The sequence below is a fragment of the Arvicola amphibius genome, chromosome 2 (genome assembly GCF_903992535.2).
Source record: "Arvicola amphibius chromosome 2, mArvAmp1.2, whole genome shotgun sequence".
Lineage (NCBI taxonomy): Eukaryota > Metazoa > Chordata > Mammalia > Rodentia > Cricetidae > Arvicola > Arvicola amphibius.
Window position 1 is genome coordinate 57083969 of NC_052048.2, and position 20374 is coordinate 57104342.

The 20374-nt window shown below is 48.6% G+C and overlaps 1 protein-coding gene across 1 annotated transcript in view; it reads left to right on the forward strand.

Moving 5' to 3' along the window:
* The window catches only part of Nup210 (nucleoporin 210), a 92547-nt gene that overhangs the window by 35989 nt on the left and 36184 nt on the right, over nucleotides 1-20374 (forward strand). Inside the window, exons 9-18 of the mRNA XM_038320739.1 lie at nucleotides 504-610; nucleotides 1357-1497; nucleotides 2301-2438; nucleotides 4316-4471; nucleotides 4914-5112; nucleotides 9145-9290; nucleotides 11356-11577; nucleotides 13371-13544; nucleotides 18831-19023; nucleotides 19760-19866. Of these exons, the coding sequence (XP_038176667.1) occupies nucleotides 504-610; nucleotides 1357-1497; nucleotides 2301-2438; nucleotides 4316-4471; nucleotides 4914-5112; nucleotides 9145-9290; nucleotides 11356-11577; nucleotides 13371-13544; nucleotides 18831-19023; nucleotides 19760-19866 (1583 nt within the window). The remainder of the gene's footprint in view (nucleotides 1-503; nucleotides 611-1356; nucleotides 1498-2300; nucleotides 2439-4315; nucleotides 4472-4913; nucleotides 5113-9144; nucleotides 9291-11355; nucleotides 11578-13370; nucleotides 13545-18830; nucleotides 19024-19759; nucleotides 19867-20374) is intronic.

A 20374-nucleotide genomic window follows, 5' to 3' on the forward strand; every position in this document is an offset into this window, starting at 1 on the left:
GCCTAAGAGCTTGGACCTCCTGTCACTACAGGTGAGACACAGTATCACCACAGTATACACATCCTTCAGCCTCAGAGTCTAGATGGCCATGGTCTTGGCCCGACCTTTGTGACCATGGGATAGAGACTTTCATTGGCCAGTGAATAGACCAGCTGACGATTCAGAGTCTAGATCCACTGGAGCCTCGGACCTACTGGGATGTCAGAACCTTGATTGCCACAGCCTCAGAGCTTAAACCTACTGAGGGTCAGATTCAAGCTGATGAGTGTTTAGAGTGTGTATGTTCAGTGTTGGTCCCAGGGATCAGAAAGATCGACTTTGGTTCTCTAAGTCAGGAGTAATGGTGGCCATCAGGTCCCATACCTCTACGTCCCCAGCAGCCAGGCCGATTCAATGTTTTGTGGGCTTCTACATGGGTGGGTATATAGTGCTTAGCCCCAGGTTCTTTCTCAGTCCTGCTGCCCTTGTAGCCTGAGCGTTGAACTCCCTACTTCCTGTTCTAGGGTTCACAGTCCACCCTGGTGACAGATGGGTGCTTGAGACTGGACGTCTATATGCAATCACCATCGAAGTATTTGATAGGTCCAGCAACAAGGTCTACCCATCTGACGTGAGTGCCTGCTGGGGTTCTGATGGAGGGATGCTGAGGGATCAAATGTCCAAGGAGCAGTCCCCACATACGCAGATCAGAGTTTCCTGTGGTACTTTTAGGGCTGTGGAGATGGTATCATGGTGTCCCTGTTAGACTGTGATTTGGTGTCATCCCCTCATGCAGGGCTGGGGGTAGTTAGCCCAGGCAGCAGGGCCTATGTGGATAGTGGTAGTGGTGGCAGTTCTGTATGTTCCTATTCCTTACATGGGGTCCTGAGGTGAGAGTTCATTTTGCTTTGGAGATAGTCTGGGGTCTGGATTTACCTACTGCCTTCCAGAAGCTCTCAAGTGGCCAAGGCCACCATGTTTAGCTTCTGAGAAGGCATGCAAGATGAACTGGGGAGTGGCGGTCATCCTTCTGTCATGAAGGAGAGTCTCCCAGTGCCCTCACATAGATCACACAGCCTCTTGCTGTGGTGTTATGGATGTTAGGAGGCCGGGCTCCTTTTCCTTCTGGCAGAGGTCCTTCTGTCCCCTGCTGAACATGACTAAACAATGGCTATGCTTGAAGCCCCTGCTGTCAGGGACTCGGTTCTCTTTTTAAAGTCATTGTTTCATTGCGACGCCAGGATCTGGGAGAGTGACAGTAGGCTTCAGCTACCTTGAGGATCTCACATCCAGTTAGAACGGGCCTGGCTGCTGTTTTGAAGCTCTCCCAGTCTCATGATGTCACACTCATCTTTCCCATCCTGCTTGCCTTTCCAGAACATCCGAATTGAAGCTGTGATTCCTGCTGAGTTCTTTGAGGTTCTGTCCTCTTCCCAGAATGGGTCTTATCATCACGTCAGGGCGATCCAGAGTGGCCAGACCACCATCAGCGCTACCCTCACCTCTGTGGTGGGCCAGGTGAGTTGATGTCAATTCTTTTCTGTATTCTAGGCCCTGGGCACCCGTAACCCAACTCTGATGGTAGAGATGTCAATTGGCACTTACTTTGCCCCAGGACAAACTCTGCCTCTGCTCTGGTTCCTAAGGAGACTTTCCCACTTTGGGCTTGAGCTCCAGATGCCCTTGGCTGTCATAGCTTGTTGGAGATCTTCCTGTGCCATAAGCTTTCTCTTCCTCCACCCTGCACCCATCCTATAAAAGTGGTCTACACCTTCTAAAATCAAATATAGATTTTGTTTGGGGGATAGCATGGGCAGTAGGTCCACTTTTCTCCATTATCTGTTTTGTCCATTTGAGTTCTTCAGCCTTTGTTTTTGTCTTGTGCGAAAAGCCTCGTCAGCCCTTGGGGAAGCAGTATTTTACTAGTGAGAACATTGCAAGTGTATTCCTCTCTCCTGCCTCAGACAAGCCCTCCAGATCTGAGAGAGGCAGCGTGTGGAGAGGTAGGAAGGGTCTGTACCCAGACAGTGACGCCTCATGACTGCAGCTCTGGGTTTGGGTGAGATGCTCCAGGCCTCAGGTTCTTTATCTGTAAACTGGGGACAACCACATCCATCCTGTGAGGAATTCCTGAGGACTCAAATAAGTAGAATGTACACACGTAACCATTAAATATCGACAGCAAGCCTCCCCTGCCAAGTCCACTATCTTTTCTATATTCTTAGGAACACAGCTACCTTTTATGGACTGGTCCTCAAGGAGGGGCAGGGTCTAGTAATAATGTGGTTGCTATGGTGACATGCAGCAATCTCATCTTTCAGGATGGAGGGATCCATGTGCTTCAGGTACCTGTGTGGAACCAGCAGGAAGTGGACATTCATATCCCCATCACACTCTATCCCAGCATCCTGACATTTCCGTGGCAACCAAAGACAGGAGCCTATCAGTACACCATAAAGGTGGGTGAGAGACTGCTTTAGGCATTTTCTTTGAGGTGTTTCCTTGGAATGATGACTCTGTTTTTATCCTTTTCTATATTCATTTATTGAGACAGGATCTGAACTATGTAGGTCTCACTAGGTTGGCTTAGAAAGAACTATCCTGCTATCTCAGTCTGTCTAGTGCTGAGACAGGTGTATTTCACATCTGACTGTCCTCTTGCCTTCAGTTTTATTCTCGAGAGGTAGGAGATAGCTTTAAATGAGACAGGCCTTATGATTTTTATGATGCCTCAGGATCCATTGCAGCACTGTAACAAGATAAAAACACCCACAGTAACCATCCTGGATGGTTTTGTTTGTTTGTTTGGTTTTGTCAAGTTTAGCTAGAGTCATCTGAGAAGAGGTAATCAGGTTGGCCTGTGTAAGCCTTTGGTGTATTTTCTTGATTGATGATTGAGCTGCTGGGCAGGTGGTCCTGAGGTGTATAAGAAAGCAAACTGAGTGGGGCATGGTGATGCACACCTTTAATTCCAAGACTCAGGAGGCAAAGGCAGGCATATCTCAGAATTCAAGGCCAGTCTGGTCTATATAGGGAGTTCCAAGACATCCAGGGGCTACACAGAGAGACCCTGACTCAAAATAAATGAACAAACAAATAAACAAAAAAACCCAAATAAATATATAGGAAGGAAGGGAAAGAAAGGAAAAAGAGCAGCAAGATGAGTAAGTTAGTAGGCAGCATCTTCCATGGCCTCTGCTTCAGTTCCTGCCTCTAGGTGCCCTGACTTCCCTCAGTGATAGACTGTACCTGGAAGTATAAGATGAATGTTTTTGGTCCTGGTGTTTATCACAGCCACAGAAAGTAAACAAAGGCAGTAATTAAAACACAGAAATGGAGTTTAGTCCATTTTTATAGTAATATAAATATAATTTATATTACCGAAATCTAGTGAAACAATCACCCTCCCTACCACATGCCTTATTGCCCATTGATGCTCCCAATCCCGTGTGGTACTGACCATCAGGGGGTGCTCTCAGCTAGGGCTCAAGAGTCAGCTAGGTCCCATCACTCCTGTGGTCCACCTGCAGAAATGATGGCAGGCATCCTGTCTGCACTGGCATCTGTACACTAAAGTCTCACCTTTCTTTACTTGGGGTTTCAGGTTGATCTCTGACATAGAAGTCATTAACTCCCTGAAGAGGGTTAGGAACAGGCAGAGCTGTGTGCTGGGTGTGCTTGTGAATTCTGCAAGTGGATCCATGCCCAGCGTGGTTTCTACCCAGGTCTGAGCTCTGGGAGGTAACATTATCATAGATGTGTATTTGTATGTCAGTTGCCAGATCCCCAGAACAAGAGGACTGGAAGACTGGAAATGAGATAGGCTGGAGGAAGGGAGGGCAGAGAGAACATCTGAGGAAATGTTGGCTTGTACCACATTTCTATGGGCAGGCCTTTGGCTGTGTGTATAGGTATGACTTTTTGAATGTATGAACATGTGTGTACTTGGTATGCTATGTGTGTGTTTGAGAATGAGCTCATGAGTGTGTGTGTATATGTGTATGTGGTATTTATTTATGGTGTCAAAATAAATGAGTGTGAATGTAGGTATCAGATGTGGCTGAGTGTAAGAAGACATGTGAATAATGAGTATGAACAGGTGTGTGAATGTGTGGCAGTGGGCATTTGTAAGCAGGTGAGTGTGTGTGTGTGTGTGTGTGTATGTGTGTGTGTGTGTTTGTATGTGTGCGTGCTCACAGTTCAACCTGGGTATGAATAGTTGAGCATGTTTGTGTGATAATGAACAAGAGTGCATACTTGCCCCCACCCTGTATTTTCCCAGGCAGGGAAGTGTAAGGGGCTGATGGATTGAATCCCATGTCATTTTCCTCCCTAGGCCCAAGGAGGCAGTGGGAACTTCAGCTGGTCTTCGTCAAGCTACATGGTTGCCACAGTCACTGTCAAGGGCGTCATGACAACGGGCAGTGACACTGGACTGAGTGTCATCCAGGCTCATGATGTTCAGAACCCTCTCCATTTCGGTGAGATGAAGGTAAGATGATGATGGGGAACATCAGGTGGAGAGGTTCAAGGTAGAGGCTCCAGTCGCCCCTCAGGCCTCATTCAGAGCTCTTATTCCTCTGCCTATAGTTGTAGGTGTGTGGGGGATTGGTGGACCCATCCCAGCCCTGACCTCAAGGAATCAGGCCCCATGGAACTGACTGCATGGCTACTCATAACATGATGGGGGGTTCCCACTAGCTGTGCTCCAGCCACTCAGGCTCCACCTCAGGCTTTGTTGCCAGTCAGGAGAGGGAGACTGGGATAGCCTTCTTTACTGGGAGGAGAGGCCCGGGGAGGAAAGGGCTGGGAGAGAATCCTTGCTGCCACCCCCATCCTTTCCAGACACTGGCCCAGCCCTTCACCTTGTCCTTGTAGACCAGCAGCCCCGCTAGTCTTCCTCCTGATGGGCCTGGGCTCTTCTCTTCCTCTAGGTGTATGTGATTGAGCCCAGCAGCATGGAGTTCGTCCCGTGCCAGGTGGAGGCTCGAGTGGGCCACACCCTAGAGCTGCCCCTGACAATCAGTGGCTTCATGCCTGGCGGTGCCAGTGAGGTGGTTACCCTCAGCGACTGCTCCCACTTTGACCTGGTGGTGGAAGTGGAGAACCAGGGTGTGTTCCAGCCTTTGCCAGGTAAGCCAGTAGCAGAATGGGAGCCAAGATGGTGTGGGTTCTCTGTGGGCACCAGAGGGGCTACAACCTAAGAGGTGGCTCTTGCCCCTGCTCCTGTCTATTCTGAATCCTGCCTGATGTGTTAATCTTGACAAGCTTGTATGCTCTGTATCTCTTTGATGTCTGAAAGGAGTCTCTGTCCTTGTTCATATTTCAGTTCATGAAGTGGAACATACTATGATGTGTACTTGGGGTTTGGATTAGTTCAATCATAATGCCTGTGACAGGCCCAGGCCACCCTGAGTACATTCTTCTCAGCCTCCTGTCTTGGGGGTAGTATTGGTGGTGACTGACAGTGTCAGCCCTGCATGTGTGGGGCAAGCGGTTTTCCTGGCTGGCCTCATTGAGGCTGTGCACCTGTAACAGGAGCTGCTGGTGGGCTGTGTGTCCAGTGAAGACACTGGGGCAGCTTGGTTGCTTGTGGTTACACAGGGCCTGTACAGGGACGGGACACAGACCTGCAACTCCAGTTTCTGTGAGCTGTGGCCTCCCAGAGGCATGGATCTAGGCAAGGTGAGGATTAGCTCTGATTTACAGGTTAGGAAATCTGTGGGATACTTGAATTATGAGTAGAAGCAAGCTATGGGCAGGGTGTTGGTGAGAACCAGGACAGCATTTGGTGAGTGAATGTGCCCATGCCATGCCCCAAAGGTGGGAGCTTTAGCAGGACTTACCACATGGTGAGCCTAGAACACCAGGGCCTATTCCATCACACGGGGCTTGCGCCTACTGAAGGTATTTGAGCAGAAAGGGATGTAAGTCTCAAATGGCACAGATGCTTTCCAGGTGACTATGTGTCCCCTGTGGTTGTGTTGACATCCAGAGCTGCACAGAGGAAGAGGACATCTCTGAAAAGTGCCCAAGCAAAGTCACAGGCTGGTGGCCTTAGAAAATCTAGTGTTTCCACATGTTAGCTATTTTGAATGAAAGAGGTGGCATTTTGAGGGAGAGAAACTGCTGGCGGCCAGAGATGGACTGTCCCCTCTACTACCCTCATGCCCATCCCACAGAGTGTCAGTTGGATGCCACTCAGGCTTCTGGGGCTTGTACACAGGGAGACTCTGGGGCCTGTAATTCAGCATTCCCAGGGCTGATAAGCCCCTTCACTTACTGCCATTCTGTTCAACCTCTCTGAGCCTCAGTGTTTCTATGGGTCACGGGAAAACAGGTTTGAGAGTTACGTGTGGACATCCCTCTGAACATCTTGAGGATTTCTCAGGGAGTTTTTATTCTGAAGATAGCAGCCAAAACAAATCCTTTGTGATCAGAATTTCCCTTAGAAAGTGCTGGAATCTCCCTCAGTATACAGAGTGCAGAACTTACGTAGGAAACTTGAACTCTGAGTCAGGGCCCAGGGTGCTCAAGGAAACCAGCAGGCTGGGACAGCAGATGTCCTTGTATGTGTGAGGGCCACCCTAGAGCACACATGACCCATGGGGCACATATGGTCCTCAGGATAGGTTCCTAGTGTCTACCCCTACAATCCAGGGTACATGCCACAGGACTGTCTGAGAAAGGGACTGTATCAGGTTCCCTATTGGGCAAAAGCAATATGGAGTGGGGCAAGTATTTGCAGATCATATTTCTGGTAAGGGGTTAAGATCTAGACTATGGAAAGAACTTCTGTGTGTCAACAATAAAACAGATAAGTGATTTAATACCACACAAAGAACTTGAGCACATATTTCTGTGAATGTTACATGTAGTAGTCACTATTGTAGGAAAAGATGCCCACCCTCATCAGACATCACAGAAATTCAAAGCAAAACAAGGACAGGGCTGTAGAGATGGCTCAGTGGTTAAGAGCACATGTTGCTCTTCCAGAGGACCTACGTTTGTTTCCTAGTACCCACATTAGGTACCTTATGACTGCCTAACTCCACTTCCAGGGATCCAGCGTCCTCTACTGGCCTTCATGGGTATTGCATGCATGTATGTGCATTACAATACATAATTAAAAGTAAAATAAATCTCAAAGAAGAAACATAAAGAAAACTTCTCCTATTGAGGCAAATACTATTACAGCAACAGAAAACATCAAGGTTGTGAGGAAACTGGAATCCATGCTCTTTTGAAGGATATTAAAAGGCAGCTACTGTGGAAGCCATTGTCTTATATTCTCAGAAGTTTAAGTAGAATTACTGTATGATCCAGGAAGTTCCATTTCTAGACATAGACCTGTTATTGAAAGTACAAATGCAAAGACATCTATGTCAACCCAGAGGAGCTTTATTCACTCATGCAGGCAGTCAGGTGCCCATTAGTAGAGGACTGGGCTCAGGGCAGGTTCTGTCCTAAGAAGGAAGGAAGCTCTGATATGGCCCAGCCCTGAGAAGCCTTGAGGACATTTTGCCAAGTGAGCGAAGCCAGTCACAGGAAGATAAATGCTTTGTGATTCCACTTAGGTGACAAGAAACAGAAAATGGTGGATGCCAGGGTAGAGCAGTTAGTACCAGACATTTCAGGTTTGCAAGTCAAAGGGCCTGGGTAGCACTGGTAATGGGACCTGCACAATTCTGTGGCAAGTGACTATATATAAGAATATTGAGCTGGGATTTTTTTCCCTTGAGACCAGGTCTCACTATTAATCACTGACCAGCCTAGAAGTCACTATGTAGAACAGGTAGACCTCGAACTCATGGAGATCTGCCTGCTGCCTCTACCTCCAGGGTGTGGGGATTATGGGTCTGCAGCACCATGACTGGTCATCCCCACCCCCTTTTGTTTAAGGTGAGAAGTCCATATGTTGTGTACTTCATCATAATTCAAATTTGTTTTAGTTTGGCTTCTGTGACTGTGATAAATACCATTGCCAAAAACATCTTGGGGAAGGAAAAGGTTTCTTTGGCTTACAGGTTACAGTCCATTTTTCAGGGAACCCAGGGGAGGAACCTGGAGGCAGGAACTGAAGCAGAGGCTATGGAGGAACACTGCGTGAACTTGCTCAGCCTGCTTTCTTATACAGCTTGGGACCATTTGCCCTGGGATGGCACCACTCGCAATGGCCTGGGCCCTCCCACATCCGTACTTAATCAAGGAGATGCCCCCCAGACTTGCTCAGCTTGTCCACAGTCAACCTGACGGAGGCAGTTTCTTCACTGAGTGTCCTCTTCCCAGAGTTACTCATTTGTGTCATATTGACAAAAACAAACCAGTCTAACATCAATACGATTCTTAAAAACTTAATTAAAATTTGATGGGAAGTTATAGCACAGATGAAAAGCAGCTGCCAGCGAGGCAAATTGGGAGAGACACTTATTTGCACACATGCCTGCCTGCCACTGGTCTGCCTCCTCTGGACACAGCCAGCAGAAATGCTGGGGTATGCTAGAGATAGACCCGTATATGTCCACTTTGGTACTATGTAGCGCAGCCCAAACTAGAACCACCTGGAGTGTTCACGGTGGCATGAGGAAGTCTTGCTGTGCTTCCTCATCCCCACACAGAACAGCGTACAGAAATGTGAGTAAAGGCTACTTGACTGTGAAGACTCTGAGAACTTTGCAGAGGAAGGCAGACCAGGTAGCCTGCGATCCCCGCCCTACTTTATCTAAGCCGTAGACACAGCACAGCGAGGCCGTTCTGATGAAAGTTGGGAGGGATTGGAGACCAGAAGAGGTCTCTAGGGGAGGCTAAGCTGCTGGTAAGCTCTCTCTTGACATGGATCCTGGACACAGGGTATGCTGAGCATTTGGAGGAAGATGGGAAATCACTGCCAGTTGTATGTATACCAGACCTGTGTGTGATATACATGGATTATACTTGAATTTGCTTTTGTTTGTTTGTGTTTTGGGGTGCTGGTGATGGAATCTAGAGCATTTTTCGTGCTAGGTAACTGTTTTAACACTGAGCTATAGCTCCTACCTTCTCGAAAATTTAAATTATAACCAAATCAAGTTGTATATGAAGTCCAGAATGGAAAGGGGCCATGGGCCTGCCATGCCTTCCCCTTGAAGAACAAGTTCGTGTTTACTTTTGGTTTTCTTTGTGCAGGGAGACTGCCGCCAGGGCCTGAGCACTGCAGTGGGGTGAAGGTGAGAGCTGATGCCCAGGGATCTACTACCCTCCTTGTGAGCTACACACATGGTCATGTGCACTTGGGTGCGAAGATCACTCTCGCCGCCTACCTGCCCCTCAAGGTGAGCTGTGCTTGTCCTTTGTCATCTGCCCTGTCCTCCACTTTTTCTTAAATGTTCCTGGAGGTTAGGTGAGGATGCCCTCTCTCCTTAGATCCTGCACTGTCTTTTGTTTGTTTTTGTTTTGTTTTGTTTTTTGCTAACTTGACAACCATCTAGGGTCATATGGGAAGAAGGAAACTCAGTTGAGAAAATGCTCCCATCAGAATGTCAGTGGAGTATTTTCTTGAATAATGATTGATGTGGGTAGCAAAGTGAGCAAACCAAGAAAAGGTTTCTTCATGGTCTCTGCTTCAGTTCCTGATTCCAGGTTCCTACCTTGAGTTCCTATTCTGACTTCTTCATGATGGGCTGATTGGAATGTGTAAGCCAAATAAATCCTTTCCTCCCCAAGTTGCTTTTGGCCATGGCATTTACCACAGCAATAGAAAGCAAATCAGAACTGATCCCAACGGCTATCATTTGTGCCTGTGGGCAGGCTGTGAGTTCCTTAGCACCACAGCAACCCTGGACCATAAGAACAGTACGGGGCTTTCTGTCCAAAGTGATGTGTTTCCCCTTTGTTCACTGGAGACTTTGAGGACCCCATGGTTTTATTGGCCAATTCACCATTTACTTCAGTGAATGGTGAGAACCTGAAGTGTGTGCTAGGCACTGTTATTTGCCAAATACAAAACAGACCCAGGAACTGGCCCCGGGTGCCTCTACACACTGGTGAGAGAGAGAAAGCCATAAACCCAGGTGTGGTGATGCACACCTACCTGTAAGCCCAGCTCTCAGATGCCTAAGGCAGGAGGATCTTGAGTTCCAGGCTGCCTGGACCTGGTCTCAGTAATGAGACCCATTTCAAAAAAAAAGAAAATAAAACAGCCCAAAATCAGGAAAACAAAAGGAAAGTGGGGAGAGCTCCATGGAGCATGAAGGGCAGCAAGCCGGTCCTGACTGAGCTGGCCAGGAGCCTGTCTGCAGCTGTGCTTCCCGTGAGAGCTATCTTCTGCTCCACACTCCACCAGATTCCTCACTGAAGAGCATGCTGGGCAAGCACTCAACCACATCCTCAGACCTTTTTAGTTTTATTTTGGGTTGGTTTTGCTATGAAGCCCAGTTTGGACTCAAATTCAAAATCTTCCTTCCTACCTCTACTTCCTAATAGTGGTGATTACAGCCCTATGCCTCCACACTGGCTGGTTTCTGTTTTTTAAAGCACAGTATGGGGTGGGGGTAGAGGGAAGCTGAAGAGAAGGTTCCATTGTTAAAGCAGGTTCTGGAGAATTGGCTCAGTGGTTAAAACTGGATTCTCTGTTCCTTCAGAAGACCCAGGTTCAATTCCCAGCATCCACATGGTGGCTCACAACTTCCTGTAAATACAATCCTAGGTCATCAGAGCCTTCCTTGTCTTCTGTAGACACATGTGGTACATAGACATACATGCAGGTAAAATACTCATAGAATATAATGATAGCAGTGTGGTAGAGATGAATGTATGTGTTCAGTATTATGTCCTGCATTCAATATTTGGTCAGTACTGTGTTGGGACCTATGCAAGGTGTCATCCTGGCTCCCAAGCACCCTCTCTGTGGATATCAATGTATTTCTGACTCTTAGCTGTGAGAAGTAAGCATGAAGAACATGTTTTTGTTCACGAAGTTGTTTCTCTCCCATTTAGTCTGTGTTAGGATAGATCCCAGGTAGGAATTCTTGGACTTTACTTTTTATTTTGACAAGGTCTCTTTATGTAACCCTTGCTGACTCATGACCAGTCTAGCCTTGAACTCATAGAAACCCATTTGCCTCTTCCTCTGCCTCCTGAATGCTGGATTTAAACTATGTACCACCATGCTTGGCATTCCAGTGTTCTCCCTACTCTGGTGAGGACCCAATTCTTTCCAAAATTCCTAGTTCAGGGCAACCCAGTGCATACTGCCCACATGGAGACTAAATTTCAAAGGGGTTGCAGGGTTTGCTTGGCAAGCCCACCAAAGAAGGGTGAGGACCTGCCTTCTGGATGCTCAGCATTGCCTGGTCACCTCCTCCCAAAACAATACTAAGCCTCCCCTTCTTCCTCCAGGCTGTGGATCCCTCTTCTGTTGCTGTGGTAACCCTGGGCTCCTCAAAGGAGATGCTGTTTGAAGGAGGCCCCAGGCCATGGGTCCTGGAACCTTCCAAATTCTTTCGGAATGTTACTTCTGAAGACACAGGCAGCATTAGCCTGGCTCTCTTGGGTACTCCAGCCTCCCGAAATTACCAGCAGCACTGGGTCCTTGTGACCTGCCAGGCCTTGGGTGAACAGGTAAGTGAACAGCTGCCCTCAGTCCCATTTTGCCTACTGGGAGCTAGGAAATCTACTCAGTTTTTAGAGAGCCCTGAGAGTGTTGTTTCTGTTGTATCCATTTTACAGACAAGGCAGCTCAAAGTGACCCTTTAGATTCCACAGCACATACCAGCTTTCTTAAAGCCAGCCTGTAGGTGGCCTCCTCTTTCTCAGGGCTATAAGTAGGAGTAGAGGTTTGAAATCAGGAATCATAAAGCCCCATGTTTTAAGGTTGGACCACTGTCAAAAGGATTGAGACCCTTGACCTGGGTTCTTTCCAACTTGTTTCTGGATGGGGTGGATGCGGCATTGCCTATGTGTGTAAACGTCTTGTTTTGAGATAGGTTCTCCCTATGCAGCCAAGGCTAGCTTGAATGAAATTCACTCTAGAGTTATGTAGCGCAGGCTGACCTTGAACTCATCTTGCCTCAGCCTTCCAAGTGGTGGGATTATAGGTATAAGTTATTATGCTCAACTATGATGTTGTTAAGGGTTTGTTTTCAGCTTTGTTTTTAGTCCTGAGAACCAAAAAATATTGGAAGGTTAAGCCAACTGAGCCAAGTGTGCCATATCCGTAGTTACTATGGGGCCTGCATGACTGGGGCAGCACCCTTTTCCAGGCCAGGCCAAGGCCTTGTGCTCTTCTGGCTTCTGACAGATGTGTTTCTGGGAGCCCTCAGACAGGAACAAAAGTAGGCAGAACCATGAACTGAAAAGTGAGAGTGATTCCTGCTTGTCTACAAGTAAAAAGAATATGGATTCCGGTGAAGATGATGCAGTTGCACACCCTGACAGCTGTGTAGTACAGATTCAGCTGAAGATGCACACTCACACCTGGCAGTTGTGTCTCGGTTCCCCAGGCCAAAGCTGGCTACTATGGTCAAAGGAGTGCATTTTGAAAAAGGCCCCACTAGAGGTGCTAGTAATATAGGACAGTATTAAGAACAAGACATGCATACTGCCAAATAAATAGTAAGACTATGGGTAGCAGTGAATCATGGCTTAGCTAGGTTGTTGGCTTCTTGCCTTAGCCTGTAGAAGTTGGATTCTCAGCATGGTCTGATCTGGGCTTCCTTGTTTGTGTCATGGGCAGATAGCCTGAAAGTCAAGAGGCACCTCCCTCCTTCCACCTCATGGTCAGGGAAGATAAGGGGTGCTGGAGCAGACTTTTGTGTTCTCAACAGTTGTCTGTCTCTGAAGAGGCTGGGGATACTCCCTCAGGCACAGCTGTTAACTGTGTTGCATGTAAAACCAGGGGCTGAACTTGACTTCAGAGACCCCACTCTAGCAGCAAAAAAGGCTTTTCTGTTCGTGTGACAGTTCCTTCCCTGTCCTGTTCATGTAGGTAGTGAGTGTGGCCTCTTTCCTCTGACTCAGAGGAACATACAGGCATGGAGTGGGATGGTTCTGCCTATGGCTCTGGCCTCTCCACCGGTGGTGTCCTGCACAGCCTCTTTTCTGACCTATTCCTCCACAATTAAGGTTCCTTACCCTTCAGTGTGCAGATTCCCATATCTGTGCCTCACCGTAATGGGTTGAAATTAGTGCAGACTCTTTTTTGAAATGTTCAGGACCTCGTGGATTTGCAGATTCAGCTGTAAGGCTTTCCTCGTGTCCTGGGGAACCACAAGGTATCCCCTAACCTCTTCTCTGAGATGTTTGTAGACCATACTTGGGGCATAGGCATCATCATACGTCATATAGAAGTTAAGTCTCTGCTCAGAGAGGAGGAGACTGTGCTCAGGTGCCTGCTGTTTCTCCTGTTCCTCTAGGTCATCGCCCTGTCCGTGGGGAACCGGCCCAGCCTCTCTAACCCCTTCCCTGCTGTGGAACCCACTGTGGTCAAGTCCGTCTGTGCCCCACCTTCCAGGTTCACCCTCATGCCCGTCTATGCCCTCCCGCAGCTGGACCTGTCCTGTCCACTGCTGCAGCAGAACAAGCAGGTGGTGAGTATGGCCCCTCCTGGGGAAGGAGGAAAAATGGGCAAGAAGAATCTGACCCGCTTCACCCACGGTCTTGAGTGTTCTGATAGCTGGGACTCCACACACAGGCACCTGGATCTCAACGGCCAGAGCCGTGCAAGATGTATCCATTTGTTCTTTGCATGGGGGAATCCAGAGCCTGCAGAGCTGGGAGACTTCCTAAAGTCCAGCTGCATAGTTGATCCCCGACGTACAGAGACTTAGCTTCTGATTTTCTAGTTTATAGGGGTGGGAAGGTGACAAGCACTTGTTATACTTGGAGTTTTGATCTTTTCCTAGGCTAGTAATAAGAAGCCCATTTCCCCTTAATGCTGTGCAGAGTAAACCAGTCACAGCACACAGTTGGAATCACTACCACGGGGGGAAGCTGATGCTCTGTGGACCTCTGGAGTCCATATATATCTCATGGAGCACCCTGTCCCATGTTAGTATAGTGTTGGGCCATGTGCCCAACTGTTGGCTGATGTCAGTTAAGTAGAGTGACATAATAGGCTGGCTATGAAATGGTGAGTTAACTTATGATGGGCTCATTGGGGTGTGCCTCACCCCAAGTCCAGGAGCTTCTGCAGTGGCCATATAGGATGCAACTCCTCCCTACCCAACTTTCTGAATCCAGATTCACTATCGCCCTCTGCTGGGCATATAAGGGGCTGTAGAATCCTATTGTGAAGTGTTCTATGGTTTCAGTTGTTCAGGTGGGATGTTCTCTGTGTACAGAGTGTGTGTTCAGAGTGGAATTGGGAGCTGTGAGGAGAGGGGGCATCTACAGAATTGTATTGTCATGGGTCAGGACATTCCAAAGTAAAGTGTTGAGAGGGAGAGAAAGTGCATAGGCCTTTAAACAGCAGCTGTGGGGGGTAAAACCTACTGGTCGGCTTCCCCAGAAGCTGGGACTGTCCAGTCCTCAGCTCTGGAACATCATAGCCCCGGGCCTTGAGTGCATCCTGCTCAGAAATTAGGGATAAACTAGCTTCAGCCCTCTTTGGAGGAAGGAAGGAAGTGGTTTCCTCATCCCTCCAGCACATACTTGTCTAGCAGATTCTCCTGGCACCAGACTCTGGAATAAGAGAGTGTTGAGGAGGGTGAGGAGCCACTGGGAGACAGGCGGGCCACTACAGAAATTCCACAGAGAGTCTAGCTGGAAGAAGCCAGTGGTGCCAGGGAGGCAGGAGGTGGGGAGGTAAGACAGCAAGAGCCGTGACTCTAAGGTTGGGTCATGGTCTCCAGTATCCCACCTATCCACGTGGTGGCCAGGATAGTTCTGTGTGCTTGTAGCCATTACCTTTTAGCCTCTTTTCCCCCAACACCATGGCCATCTTTGAGGTGAGCAGAGTTGAAAATGCAGAACCACCTTTATCCATCTCCAAACATAGCAGTTCCTCCTGTGGCCCCTGGGCTCTGTGTTTCCTCCCCGAAGCCATCTCAGAGCAGATACTGCTTACTCTTGGGTGCCCAGGCCTCCTGCACACCTGAATGAACCTAATGATGCTAAGGGTGTCTACGGCCTATCCAGCTGTGGGGCAGGTGCTGCGAGACCTGGGTCCCTGGAGGGTGAAGGAAAGTTTGGTTAAGGGAGCTGCACAGCTGTAATGCCTGGAGCTTGAGGACCAGCCTTTATCTTTCCTGCTGGAGTCAAGCAAGGCTGTTTCCCTTGCTGCTCTGGTGTGGATCTGTGGTTCTGCCTTCTGGCCCTTGCTTACACTGGAGCTAAGAATGAACACACCACAATCCTGCACTTATCTCCTCCACTTGCTTTACCTGGGCCGGAAATGGTGGTTTCGAGTAAGATGTACAGCTTCTGTACGCTCTCCACTGACCCCACAGGGACTCTCGTACCTTGCTCTCTCTCATCAAGGTGGAAGGTGTTGCAGGCTCAGAATCTGCAGGTGGCTCAGCCCCAGTATCTACTACAGAGTGAATGATCGTCTTTTTCTGGCCTCTGAGTGGGGTGCTCAGGAGAACACTTCTCTGTCTTGACTTGGAGACCAGTTGAGAAGAAATCCTGAACTCGTTTCCTGATTCAAGCCTTTTTAGTTCTTGGTCACTGTATTATTGCACATTTATGGGGTACACTGATTAATTCCATGCATGCTTGTAATGTGAGCTGTCAAATCAGGATGGGGAGTTCTTCCTCTCCAATGTTGATGGTCCCATTGTATTGGGAAGTTTCAGATTGTTCTCTTGTTGTTCTTTATGTAATATATTATTCTGGCATTTAGTTGCCTCTCTGTGCTGCAGAACCCAAGAGCTTACGGCTCTCTGTATTCGGTACTTGCTTCCCATCCTCCTCCTGCCCCTCTCCTCTTCCCAGTCTCCAGTGACTCCAGCTGCTCTACTCTGTTTCTGTATCATTTTAGCTATCACACACATGTGAGAGCCCACATCATCCCCCTCCCTCCCTCTCTCTCTCTCTGCCTGGTTTGTCTTCAAGTTTTACCTGTAGTCACATCTGGTATATATAGTTATCCTTGGTAGAGGGAACAACATTGTGTTAAGTTTGGATCTTCAGGAAACATCTGCCTGCTTCTGGGTCCCCTGCCAGAGGTAAAAAGCCAGAATCAATGCAGAAGTTCTACCATGAACCCAGCACAAGGGAACATTGGTCTGGGTTCAAGTCCCACTTGCTGTGGGAGCCATCCCTTGATGGTGATAGAGGCTAATAATGAGGTTATGTGACTGGATGCGGAGTCCAGAGAGTAGCCATATAAATTATTCTGTGTTTTCTGTTGAGCCCAGTGAGAAAGTCAAGTCCCTTCAGTGGCCTGTGAGGCCCTGTGTCCCTGGTCCCTGACTGCTTTTACCTCTGAGTCTATGCCTTTTATGGTTGAAGGCCTTGTCATTCCTTGTACCTTCTGTCAGTGTTCGGGGCTTAGGTAGGCTGAGTCCTGGGGCTTGCAGCTTTCCCATCCCTGGCCCCATGCCTCCCTCATTTCTCTATCCAGAGTCTCCTTTGTCTTTGACTTCACTTAAAAGTGCACCTGCCTCAGCATACCTGAACCCTTTCCCACTTCTCCCACTTCCAAGTACCCGCAGTGACCTATCACTATAGAATTTGCTTGCCTACTTTAGTCTCTGCCTGTCACCAGAACAGAGCTTGGTTCCTGCCCAGAGCTCAGCAAACACCTTGGACAAGTGAGCAAACCAAGGAGCGCACTGTCCCTGCGTACCTCTAGGAGGCCCCCTTGTGCAGACTGAGGGACACTAAGGCTGCAAAGGCATGGGAGTGGGTGCTACCTGGAGAGCAAGGGCCTTCAGATTGACAGTCTGTGCTGCTGAGCTGCAGCAGGGCAAAGCCAAATCAGATCTAGATATGTTTTCCCCGTCTTTAAGTACTGATGAAGAGCTGAGCATGGTATTTCTGGTCTGTCTGCAGCTAGACTGGGTGAGCTGCCTCTGGACTGAAAGGTAAGGGCATGACTACAGAGCTTGACTTAGAATGGACTGTGTGCTGTTGGTGTCAGCAAGAAGTAATGGACCTTGGACACAGAACTGCCATGTGATCCATCAGTCCTAGTGCTCCCTAGCCATGAGCCGGCCATTCAGGCATGGCCCCTGCGATTTATGGTCTCATTAGGGGACCTTGAAGAAGATATATCCCCCAAGGTGCATCTGGGTGCAGTATCAATTTAATTTTATAGCTCTCCAAATCCAGAGGCCACCTAGGACGTGTTTGCAGAGTAAATTATTGGCAAGGTGAGACACCAGAGTGGAGTCAACCAGCAGGAATAACAGACTGCAGGCAGACTTGGTTCTCCAGACAGGTCAGCCAGTGTTCCTCTCACCAAGCATGGGTGCTACTTGTGTTCCAGGGGACTAATTAGCCCAGGATTGGGTTGAGCTGGTGCCTAAGGAGAAACCCATGTCATAGGAAGTCCTTGGAGAATCCGACCTGCTGTGTTCTACCCTAAGCCTGGGAGACTGAGCAAGCTCAGTCTCTGAGCCACAACCTTCCAATTTGTGAGATGGGAAAGTTGGAGTCAGCCTGCAGGCATGCTTGCATAGAGCTGATGTCTTCTGCAGAAAAGCACTGACTCTCTACCAGAGGTTGAATCTGGGAGAAGGGGTGAGGTGTCTAGGGGCAGGCCTCTGGTTCCTGTCCACATTCACAGCTTGTGTCCTGCCCAGTCACTAAAACTTTTGGTGTGCTCAAGTGATGAGCTGAGTTGCTGGCATGAGGGAGCACTTTTAAAATGCAGAATGTTTGGTCAGGCGTTGTCTAGAACCAGGAGAGCTGCAAGAAGTTGGAGAGGGATCCTGGAGGTAGAGGCAGGAAGCTTGGTGGCAGCATCAGTCAGGATGGACTTCTCTGTGTCACAGTAACAACCCCTGCCCCCATAACTTCACACCTTAAATGCATAGTGCAAGTTTAGCTCTTGCCCATGTGCTGCTTGAGTCTCGGCTTGTGCATCACTAGGAGCCACTGTGCAGAGAAGGAGACTGTGCTTAGGTCTTAGAGGTTCCTCCAGAATTATAACAAATCACTGTCGAATCTCACTCACCAGACTCAGTGATACAGTTGCCCTTAGGTGAGAGGGGACAGTTCTTCCTTCTGGACTATGCCTGAATGGATTGGGTCATTGGTAAATAGTAAACTATGCTAAAGGCCATCCCATTTTGCTACTTTGGTGTGAATTACAATGTGAATTTATCTCTCAAATTAACCACACAGGAGGCATATTTGAAAGAAAGTCCCAGGACTGGAGCGATGGCTCAATGGTTAAGAGTACTTGCTGCTCTTATACTTGCTAGGTTCAGTTCCCAGCACCCACATGGTTCACAACCATCTGTAACTCCAGGAATCAGATGCCCTCTTCTGACCTCTGTAGGCATGAGGAATACATATGTACAAGCAGATAAACTCATACACACAAAATAAATAAGCCTAAAAAACTTCTTTTTTTTTTTTTTTTAAAAGAAAGTCCCAATAGATTGGTTTGCTTCCTACCTTGATGGGAGAAACTAAAGAAACTTTGTACCTTCCTGGGCAGGAAGAGCTGGAGCCAGGAGTTGATCCAGGCTTGGGAAGATACTCCTGCCTCTTCTTGGCTGCCTCCTCACTGTACCATTATCCCCCATGGAGAAGCAGGGGCCTTTTAGGCACCTTAGTGGTGTCATTCCTTAGCATTGGTTTGCAGTTCATCCCCACCCCTTCATCAGGACCATCTGAGCCCGTAAGGGAAACAGCTGGCCTTATGTCATACTTGTGGCAGAGTCTGTGTGGTCACGGCATCTGATCTGTGTTTCTTTTAGGTTCCTGTATCCAGTCACCGAAATCCCCTGTTAGATCTGGGTGCCTATGACCAGCAAGGCCGGCGGTTTGATAACTTCAGCTCTCTTAGCATCCAGTGGGAGTCCTCCCGGCCATTGCTGGCGAGCACCGAGCCTGACCAGCCTATGCAGCTGGTATCCCAGGATGATGGAAAAGGCCAAAAGAAGCTACACGGTGAGCCAGGTCTTGAGCCAGAGGGCGGTGGAACCCTGGGCACACAGGAAGGTCCTGCAGTGCTCATGCCTAGACCTCAGTTATCTGGGGCTTCCCTTCATTTAGAGCTAAAGCATGGAATGTCAAGAGAGCTCATCTCCCACCCCACCCCCCTTTTTTGAGAGAGAGTCTCACTGTAGCTTTGCCTGGCCTAACTATTAAGACCAGGCTGGTCTCAAACTATCAGAGACCCACCTGCCTTTGCCTCTTGAGTGCTGGGATTAAAGACAAGTGCCATCATACCTGGCTACTGTGGGTTTTTAATTATTTGACTGTTTGTTTGGTTTTGTTTTGTTTTGAGACAAGGTCTTCCTCTGCAGTCAAACTGGCCTTGAACTTGAGGTCTTCCTGTCTCTTGAGTGCTGGGATTGTAGGCCTGCACCAGTACAACCAGCTTCACTGTGTTCCTTTACTTCTGTATAGGTATAAGAGATAGGACCCAGAGCAGAAAGGGCTCCTGTCCCAGGTTCCTTGGCCATGCTGTGACAGTGACAAACTTCCTCAGCAGCCCGGTGTTGAGCCTGTCCTCTCAACTTACCTCAACAGCTCTCTTCTGGGCTATTAACCCTTACAGGACTAAAAGCCTCAGTAAACTCAGTTACCTGCTTTTAAACTTGAAACTGAATTGGCAGCAGGATGTGGCCCGAAGGGAACCAAGGAGTGGTGGCCAGCATTTGTTTTCCCTCTGTGCCCTCAGGTTTGCAAGCAGTTTCGGTTCATGAGGCATCAGGAACCACAGCCATCTCTGCCACAGTGACTGGCTATCAGCAGTCCCACCTGAGTGCAGCCGGAGTGAAGCAGCCGGTATGTCCCAGGGGACATGGGTGGGTAGGACCATGGGCAATACCAGGATGTCTCCTGTTTCTGTGTAGATTCTGTCTGGTGTCGGAGGCCCTGACCTCCCTTGCTAGGGATCAATACCTGCTTGATTCTCCTCTTCCCAGCATCTCTTGCAGGCTTCAGGCAGATATGCTGCTTCAGGGTTTGTGTGTGGTAGTGAGGGGTACATTTGAGGAATTGGAAGGGTCCCCCAAGAATGGTCCTGTTTGGATGATAGCCACCCTCTTAAGCCACCCTGCAAGCTGCTGCTGAAATGGTGTGGAGGCAGTAGATACCCGAGGGCAGGGTATATGGGGGCTGACACCCTAAGGAGCCCAGATTCTGAGACAAGGAAGCATCCTCTTAGAGAAAGCTGTCTCCATTTGGAAGGAGGTGGCCTGCTGGAGGTAGATGCTCACCTATCCCTATCCCAGATGTCTTCACCTTTTCCATTCTTACCCCTTCTAAGAACCTGTTAGCTTTTGAGTGGCCT